At 37.5% G+C, this 10,248-nt stretch overlaps 1 protein-coding gene across 4 annotated transcripts in view; it reads left to right on the top strand.

Annotated features, from left to right (window-relative positions):
• The window catches only part of LOC122809727 (anillin-like), a 1,124,352-nt gene that overhangs the window by 190,117 nt on the left and 923,987 nt on the right, over positions 1-10,248 (top strand). For all 4 annotated transcript variants that reach the window (XM_044081431.1, XM_044081433.1, XM_044081432.1 and 1 more), the window contains exon 3: positions 5,092-5,310. In XM_044081431.1, coding sequence (XP_043937366.1) covers positions 5,092-5,310 — 219 coding nt within the window. The remainder of the gene's footprint in view (positions 1-5,091; positions 5,311-10,248) is intronic.

A 10,248-nucleotide genomic window follows, 5' to 3' on the forward strand; every position in this document is an offset into this window, starting at 1 on the left:
AGTATTGACATAGGCTTGTATGAAGCTGGATCTGATGGATCTTTACCCTCTAGGTATTACACCTACCAGGATGTTGGTAGTTCTCCCCTTAAAATATTAAACAAAATCTACCAGATCTTTCAGTTTTTTCCCTCCTAGCCGAATGCCATCTATTCCTGGGGACTTGGTTCTACATCACCATTTTGCCACATCTCCTCCTGTCCTGTTAGTCATGTTCCTCCTAACCTTGGCATATTTGTTCTTAACATGTCCATTTGTACCTTTTCTTGATTTTTCCATATTTCTCGGCTTTTATATAGACTTTTCATAGAATTTTCAAAATATTTCTGTTACATCTACAGGATCCTTTGTCTTCCTTATTTTCTGTTTAGAATTCTGCAGTTGCTCCTCCTCTTCTGCAAGACTCCCCCTATTCTGTAGTACTTTAACACTTAGTCCCTCTAAATAATTCTAGTTACTTAACCATACCTCCCTTTTATTTCAACTGCATTTTTAAACTCTACTTTAATTTTATCCCACTGCCTAGCTATATTTTCAGAAGAAAATTTTATCTTCTCTAATAGCTCCTGAATAATTTCCACTGCCCATTACTTAAGTTCTCTCCAACAGATAGGTGGGAAAGCGCCAGTCTCATTTTTTTTTCATTACCCTGTTTTTATTTTAGCTATGAAAGGCACATGAGCTGAAGTAGTTATTGAATGCACATCAAGACCTTCAATTAAATGCACATGTTCCTATAAAATGTATTTTTTTGTCACGTTCCTATAAAGTGTATTTTTTGTATCTTGGAGGATGTGTAAATTCACTCTGAACTCCTAGTACTGAACTCGTATCTTCCATGCCAAATATGTTCATAAATTTATTTTTAAGTCTACCCTTCTTTGTTGTACTTTCCCTTCTGGGCACATCAGACACATCCTCACTGCTGCAAATCGATTTTCTCCCAGAATTTTCTTAAGCTCCATTATAGCAGTTTTATGTGGGGAATAAATGCATGCTAGTGTAATCCTCCTCCATTGCCAGTAGCTTGTTAGTACTACCAATCTACCTTTCTCTTTTTATCGTCTTCTATCACTATTGGAGCTCCTCTTACAATCAAGTACTCATATTTTCTTTTGTTACAGGTGTTCTGCTGACTAACCATCCTGAAAACCTTTATCAAATTCACATGTTCAGTTCTTTCCAAGTGTCTCCTGTAGCACAGATATTTGCACTCTACATTTTTAATATAGATCACTACTCTGTATTTGTGAGGTCATTCACATTACAGGAAGCATCATTGTATTAAAGTTGTTCCTAACTTTTCAAACAGCTTTTTTGTTAATACCTAGTTCCAGCTTTTGTGTTGGATGCATACAGCTTTTTTGTTAATACCTAGTTCCAGCTTTTGTGTTGGATGCATACACTGGGCAGGTTGAACTTTTATGCAGTAATTTCTTGTCGTAACCATTTGAGCCTGTCACATTTTACAAAACTATTTCATTAAAAGCCCTCAAAGAAAAAAAACCAATGCACCCCAAAACCTAATAACTCAATACTAACACAAAAAACTGTGTACATCTTCAAATAAGTTTTATCCTCCTAATAGGAACAGACGTCCCAAATTGACAGCCACACTCACTTTTTTTAACCTAAAAGAAAGGCTATCCATGCTAAGATGCGTGGTGCAGCCTGTGCTTCCAAGTGCTGCCTGGTTTTGTCATCTTTATAGCTCTCCCAGTTGAGAACACCTGAATCCTTTCAGAGTATTCTCTCCTAGCCAGTTTCTCTTTATCAGATTATCTACATGGAGACAGAAGGACCAGATACAGAATTGCTACTAAGCATACATTTTGCTAGAAAAAAAACTTATAATAATTGCTGTTTTCCATTTACTTGGTTTCTCTTAAAAACCTGTTAGATCATGCTGATGTCCCTAATCCAGTCATTCATCCCTGCAAGAATGAGATAAAAACGCATTATTTTTTCTTTTGTCATGCCCTTTTTAACCAGACTTTTCTGTTACATTGCAGTGCCCACACCTTTCAAAACTGAGCAAGGAGAAAGAAAAGGGGGGGGGGACCAACAGACGTACCGGTCTAAAATACTATCCATGTTATTGTCCAAAACAACTGACCACTTTTCTTTTTATAGCATGCAAAGAAAGTCATGCACTACAAAAATAGTACTATTAAGGAAAAAAGATGCTTCAGTTAACGCTCTACCTCCTTTTTCCCTACCTAAGTATTTTTCAGAACATTAATGACATGAAGTAAGCTATATGCTTGAGTCCCCACAAGTGCAACAAAGTCCAGTATTTTCAGATTTTCTTTTGTCATTTCACAAAAATAATTGCTTTGTGATCCCACATTTGTCAGTTTCAAAGTTACTGGTTTTATTCCTGTTCATATCAACCTCCCAAATCCTGTCTGCTTAATTTCCAATGTACTGTCTATTCTTGAGTCAACTGTCATGCTCGCTCTTTTCTGTCCAGTATTTTCTATTGAAGCATTGGGAAATGCTTCACTGGTGCAGTCTCTGTGGTCTTTATTACCAGAAGAGCAAGTAGAATTATGAAGAATCAACTTTTAAGAGTAGTGAAACAGAGTACAGATGATATGGGCAGGCAATTGGACAATATTTTAAGATTTTGTGAAGAGAGGTTTTGATGAGGAAAAGTGAGTAATACCCGTGATGTTATGAAATGTAGGGTAACCACTGCCAAACTGACTTTTTTTTCTAGGGAAACCGGACTGGCAGCAGTTATCAAGAATAAACGCAACACAATTAGATGTATGTTGAACACTAAAGTATAAAGCAAATAATAAATACTGGCATATCTTGTATGACATACCTGAACTGAGTGCTATAATAACTGAAAAACCAATGTAAAACAAATGTGCTACAAAGAACAAACAAGTGAATGAAAATTTATACACCTAAAAAGAAGAGGTACATCTAAATTTGGAAGGTGTAGTTTTTGCAGTTTTATAGAGGAGTAGGGTCTTCACACATCCAGTGACAGGAAAGGAAGTATGGCAACTGCTGAAACAAGTAATTTAGTCTTTAGCTGTATGTAAGGTATGTCAAGCATACTATGTAGGAAACAAATAAAAAGCACATTTCCAACCATCTATCTGAAGCAAGAGAAGCGTTAACTAACGCTTTATAAACATATGAAAGAGTAAAATCATACCTTTAAATTTTGTATTCTTAAAGTAGTAAATTCATCGTGGAGGAAATGTTAAAGATAGAACAGAGGTAGAGGAGTTGAATTGGATTTTGCGCCTTAGGGCTTACAGGTTGAAGTGGCAGTGTTTCTTTAAAACCTATGCTGAAAGAGCTGCATAAACAAGTCTAATTGAATATGCTGTCATGTGACTATTTAAATGGGGTGCTAGTGCTGTTAGTTTTACTTTGCCTGAGGAAGCCTTATGAGGCGAAAGTGTTTACTAGTAGTTTTACGCTTGAATAAAGCTTTTTTATTTAGCAATTTGTGGTTCCAGTGACTTTGTATTTTTATATTTAAAAACGTGCCCCTGACTGCCCCTAAATATTGCTCTTAAAAGCCTAGGAAAGTTGCTAATATAACATTTTGTGCTGACATGCATTTTGGAAAGGTATGTAGTCTGAAACTGTCAGTCTCTTCAATCGTCAAGGTTTACCAGAAACACTTTCTGAAGAACAGACCAAAAATGAGGTAAAAATCTTATTGGTTAAGAGAGGTGATTTTGTGGGTAAAGCTTTGATCAAAGCAGGAATACAAGTATATTTAGACAATGGGTGATCACAAGAGATCATTTGGGGTTGAGTCCATAAGATGTTTTATGCTGAAAAAGCTCATCCTTGCACCATTTAATGTAGCTGGCTCTGGAGATAAGAAACTTGTAGTGGCCATTGTTCCTTCATTATGATTTGAGTTGCAGACCTTTTTCAAACCTCTGTAGATAATTTTTCATAAAAAGGGTAGAACTCAAAACCATTCTTCACTGTGAATGTTAATATGGGAAGTTTGAATCTCTTAACCATGAAACTATATTTTAACCACAGTGGAAGTCCACAGATGGCTGAGATTGTTATAATGGTCATAAGAATGAATGGTGGCATCCTTACTATTAAATTTAGCATGGCAGTTACTACACAAATTTTCCAGATGGTTAACTTTGTAGGGAATTGTACTACAGTAAATGTGGAGGGCCTTTACATTCAGCTCCTATGGTTCATTTGTGTGCTGTGGACAGTTTTGCTGTCTTGTGTAGCTCTGTTTGCATTGCTGAAACCTGATCTTGCTTGTACACCTTTTGGAATAGTGTAACCTGGGTAAGTCTTCTAGGATTTCAAGACTAGTATTTGTGGTATGTTGCCATGACGTTGGTTACTTAAAGATTAGCTAGGGTTTCTGTTCCAGTCTACTAGTGATGGATACAAATGACATTTGCGTGAAGACCATCTTTGGTACAATTGTCCTTTTATTACCTGTCTTGTTCTGTCTGGAATCTCTTCTGCTGCTTCCACTTGGCAATGTCACAAGGACTAGAGAGAGAGAAAGTGATGCTTACTGGCAAAGGATCCTAGCAGCCTGAGTGTTACCTGCTGAACAGGCCTGAAACTTGTAAGCTTGTGCAATCAGTCCTACAGATCTTCAAAAAGGTCTGTCTTTAGTAATCTGTTTTCATGGTAAGTATGTTTTTCTTGCATAGCACTTTATCAGATTCAATCTGCTTTTTAAAACTTAGGCTGCACCCACAAATGAGTTTAAAGTCGGTCTGTCCTTTATCTGAATTAGATTGAATGAAGTTTACTCTGTTGCAGCCAATGGTATTTATGGTTGTGGTACTGTGGTTGAACTAAGGAGTTTACAAGTAAGCTAACCATTCTGTACTTAAGCTAGATTGCCCTTCTACAGGTGCAAAGTGAGTAAATGGAAGAAGTGTTTATTTTGAACCAAAAGTTGTAGACTGTACAAAAAGTGGGAGATTAGCTTTCTAAGGATTAGGCAAAACAGATGGAGTTGAAATGCCATTCCTGACATCCAAGGCCAATTGTAGTAGTAATCTTGTTTGTTTAGTCTACAAACTAACACATGTGGGGCCCCTCCCCCCTTTTTTCCAGGTCACAAATTTTCTGATGAATCCACGAAAAGATGCGTTGCTTACATAGAGGATATTGAAAATGTGAATCCTCTTCACACATCAAAAGGAACTCCTTTGACAGTGCTATCCCAATTTCGAGCACAAGAGCAGGAGATTAAGCCAGATACTCCAGTCATTTCATCTGTGAAAACTCGTATTAAGAAGCTAAATGAGCAGAAAAGAGAGTGGGGCTTAGAAGGTGAGAACTTCTGATATTTTCTTTATGTAACCATTTGAACTTTACAAAGTATATTTATGACAACAAATATGAAATTAAAAGGGGCAGGAATTGAATTTAATTTATGTAATGTTGCTTAGGTTATATAATGTATAGCAATATATGTGAAGTATAATACTTAATGTGTTAATACAGTTTGATTACTTTTGTACAAATGTAAATTTGCAGAGTGAGTAGTAATGTCCCAAGTGATAATTCAGTAAAGGTGTGTGGGGAAAAAAATGAAATTGGCAACTCTAGTTTATAGCTACCCCATGGTATAAAGTACTTTTTTTTCACACGTTGCATTTGTGTGTAGTAGCATTAGTGCCTGAAGTTGAAGCTGTAGCACATATTGGTAAGTCTGCTGCAGCCATAACTGGTCTAAAACAAGTGTGTAAAGAATAAAAGCGCACTGTAAATGGGAGAGATCAGTGAAAACTGCAAGTATACCTGTATCAGTGTTCTGGAAACTTGTCCCAAACTGTTTTTCTAGGAATGTAACACAGATAAGTCGGTTCTAGTGAGTAAAAATTTTTTTTGCATTACATAGCCAAGTGAGTGCCGTGATTTGACTTTTCAGCCATGACCCATGGCAAAGGCCACAGGGTTGAAGCTTAATATGAATAACTTATTTAGATGTATAGATATATAAAATAACTAAAGTGGTAACATAAATATGGTATGGTACTTGTTAGAAATAGCCAATGAATACCGTGAGATACAAATTGGGAATACAATGAGCCAGTAAAGTGCGTGCATACGTCCAAGATCAGAGGACCCAAGTTTGCAAGTCTGAGCATGAAGCAGTAGTTGGAGTCAACATAGATCAGGTTTTAATGAATAGGGGAAATTCCAGGGGAACTAAGCCTGTTTATGTAGAACTGTTAAGTTTTAGAATCGAGCATTTTCATGATTCAAGATGGTAGTATTTTACAAGGAGTAAGGGGCAGAGTGACTAATGCCATGGATAAACTTTGCAATTTGCACATTTGATGCCTGCAGTTAATCTTGACTGACTGCCAGTTCTTTGAACAAATGCAAGTAGTAAGGAGACTTTAAATTTTCATTCACAGAGGTAGTTGAGAGGTTTGTATACAAGTTGGAATACAGTTCTCCTTGAGTATGGAGAGCTGGATTAGGATAACAACTTCATCTGGAGTGTCTGAGATTTGACTATAGTTGGAATAAGGAGGAATAATTGAGGGAGTTGCCATGAGGGTAAGTGGAAGGAGAAAAATGGAAAGGATGAGATGAGCACAGCTTGGTAGGGATGGGGAGTACAGTGGGGGGGGGGGGGTTGATGAGAACATATGTACATTGAGAAGAGTAATAACTGTGTGTGTGTGTGTGTGTGTGTGTGTGTGTGTGTGTGTGTATAAAATGGGTCTACTTCATATGATCGAAATTTCATTTGATTGAGACCATATATCTTAAAGTTCATAATACTAAAAACTCGACTGAAATTCCTAACACCTTACAATGCCAAATTTCAAAATAGTAGTAGCAGTGTGTAAAAGGTATATACCCTTTCCCCCACTGTAGTGCAATCCTGCAGTTGGTATATATAGTTGGGGTGGGGGGGGGTCTATGCCCCCCCACATAGGTTGGGTATATAGTGTTCTGAAAAGAGTAATTTATTGGACTTGTAAGTATCCATGTCTGTGGTTAAAAATATTTAAAAAGGGTGGGGGAGGGCTACACCCCCAATTTGAGGGGACTGCCCTTTCACCCCTTAACTATATATACTAACTCCAGGATCGCACTACAGTGGGGAAAAAGGGTATATACCTTTTACTTACCTTATGCACACTGCCACTACTATGTTGAAATGCAGCATTGTGAGGTGTCTGTTATGAGTTTAAGTGAGTTTTCAGTATTATGAACTTTTAGGTTGTATGGTCTCAGTGAAATGAACTTCAGTCAAATGAAATTTCGATCATATGAAGTAGACCCATATGTGTGGGTGTGTAATAAAGTTGTACTGCAGAAAGTCTTGTGATCTAGTAGAAAACATGTTAAACAGTAGGAAATTCTCTTAAAGGAAGAGGTACATGAAGTTTGAGACTAGAGGAGAGAACAGTGTATTGGTTGTAGTCAAGAGAAGAGCAGGTGTTAAATAGCTTGTAACGGGTAGTAAAACAGTTGAATTTGTGGGCATGGTTAGTGTATTAAGTTTAATAAGATGTGGTGTTGATGTGGGGGTGGTTAGGCTGATCAAAGAACCCATGTTTAAGTAGTTCTTGGAAGGTATAAACATGTTTATGGGCACTATTAGGCTAGCATATATTGAGCATTTGGTTTTATCAATCAATCTAGTGTGAAACTTGAAACAAGTGTTTGCATTTTTTTTTTAAGTTGACCAAGTACCTTGGAGTTTCTGGTTGTATTGTGGGTTTGGAAAGCCAGATGTTGGATATAGGATGACAGATATTTGGTCATTTAGATTTGATCTTTAAAGGACACCCCCTTTGTCTCCTATTCCTCTGTTTCTAGAGTTGAATTTTGCATTGTTAACTTTGATGGCATATTTATGGAATCTTGTGAGACTGGTGTGAATTGTTGGGTAGATTTTGTGTAATGGTGGTGTCTGGACCACAGCTGAAGAGAAGGTTGTCAGTGTACTAGGTGAATTTGAGTGAAGGGAATCAAGAGTTCTTTGGAACAAAGGTTAGAAGAGATAATCCACAGCTTCTGTATAGTGTTCCTAAATAGTATGTCAGTATATTAAAACAGGCAGTCACTCTGTTTACGTCTGAGAAGAGGCACTAAGTTAGAGTAGGACCAATTGGTTTACTTGGAGCACATGTAAGAAGGCCAGCGTGTGTTTTGTTTTTAATCTGTGGCCATGCATAGGACTGTTTAGGAGTTGCACCTGTGAATCCATCCAGTGAATTGCTTAAAACAATCATTCACATGTTAGTATGTGATATTTTTAAGGATGGAGGGACATTGCTGGCACAATCCATTTGTTAGCATCTTAGCTTTAGTTTCTGAATCCTTGCCATAATTTCTTTCCTCATTAGACAATGCTTAAATTTCTTGTATATCTAGTTTTAAGTGGTACTGACCAGTAGGTTTGCGGTAACTTGTCTATGCATTTTCCTTTCTTTGTTGGTGATATTCCCATCTGACTTGTGCTGACAGTGATGGTTTGTTTCTGTCCCATGATGTTTGGCAGTAAACTTGTAACTGATCACCTTGTGTCCCAAAATTACTGTAACAGAAATTACATTTTCTGCGTAGCAGGCATTTGAGGGGGGCCATTAAAAAAATTGAGTTCTGTATGGGAGAGTGCATGTGGGATTATCTTTATCACCTTGCAAGGACTTTGGAAGTCTTGAGTATTTACCTGCACTCATAGATGTGAAGCATAAATAACAGAAGCCAAGATCCATAATCCAGTGAAGCAAGACACTGATGGGTTATGATGCGAGTCTGATCATAACTGGTTTGTGTTCAAGACTTGGAGATTCATAGAGCAAAGCTTGACGTGAATCATGATGTCCTTTATTTGAAACTCATCCCAAACAACATTAAGATCATAGAGAGCTGATCATAATTCTTAGTGCATGGGACTTGATCTGCTTTCATGGTACAACAGTTAAGGCCAGGAGTGCCAAGTGTTCTAAGCTTCAGATGGTAGCATACTGCTGCCATGCAGCATGGCCACCACAGATCAGGGGCAGGAAAATAAAGCTTTAAAATTAGTATGAACACTTCATTTAGGCCCCACAAATAAATGAATGTGAATAACGTGTTTTTTTGACTCGTTACTGTTCTTTTGTGGTCACTTAAAATTTATTCTGAGTCTCGCATGAGACTGCAGCTTAAAGCAGTGAGTGTATCATAAAAGCTTGTTAAGCACTTGATATTAGAAAGGTGATTTATTTATTTTGTTTCTTCACTACATTGTTGTAAGATCAAGCTATTTTTGAGGTTATGGAGCAGATCCACCAAGGGGCTAGAAGAGGCCCGTGGCACTTTCTGCAAAGAAGAGACTTATTTTGGCAGCTGGTGTTTTCAAGCTGCTGTTCTGCCAGGCATTAAGGAATGCATTTTAATTTCCAGTCCCTTAAAATTTAAGGATTTAAGAAGATAATTTTGGAGATTGCATCTTGTGAACAGATCAGGGTTTGTAAGCTGTTTAGCTTTTGTGGCTTATACTTTAGTTTGTATTTTTATGGTTTCTCATTTTATATAACTTTATGGTATTTGGAAAATGAGTACCTAAGTAAATCTGAACTTTGTCTATTTTACTGCAATAATCCTAGAATATAATGAAAGAAATTTGGTTCCTGTTCAGTGCAGTATTGGGGATGGACACTGGCCAGAAAGTTTGTAGGGTTTCATTGTGGAGTGTGCTTTACTTAAGTTAATGGTTTCCAGGTTGATTTTATAAAATTTCCTTAACTTCTGGACATGTGCATATAAACTTATTGTATATAGGTTATGACAAACCATGCAGTCCACTACTCAGATGTGACTTAATCATATTTATTAACAAATAAGGTCCAGAAAAGTAATGTTTGTTTGTAGGTTGATACTAGGCTATCTGCCCTAGGGCATTTATAAGCCTAGCCAGAGTGTTTGGCCTTCGCCACCCTTTTAGATTAGTTGACTGTGCCTTTGTTTAGTAGGTCACAGAAGGTAGCCCTTTTAAGGTTTGTTTACTGTACCTCTGTCAATCAGCGACACAGAAGAGATCCCAGAGGTAAACTTACGATCTCCCATCCATTCGTCAAGATTTTTCTTGAGGGTCAGTGAGGGGCTCTGCCTGACATAGATTGGGATTTTGTTCCAGAGTGAGGGGAGCCTCTGGGATATGAATCTGTTCCTCCAGCATGTCCTATTTATTTCTGTGCTGAGGTTCAGGTCCTTGGAGCGTGTAGCTCTAAGGGATTTAGATTTCCCGAGGTG

The sequence above is a fragment of the Protopterus annectens genome, chromosome 8.part0 (genome assembly GCF_019279795.1).
Source record: "Protopterus annectens isolate FY-2018-M chromosome 8.part0, PAN1.0, whole genome shotgun sequence".
Classification (NCBI taxonomy): Eukaryota; Metazoa; Chordata; order Ceratodontiformes; family Protopteridae; genus Protopterus; species Protopterus annectens.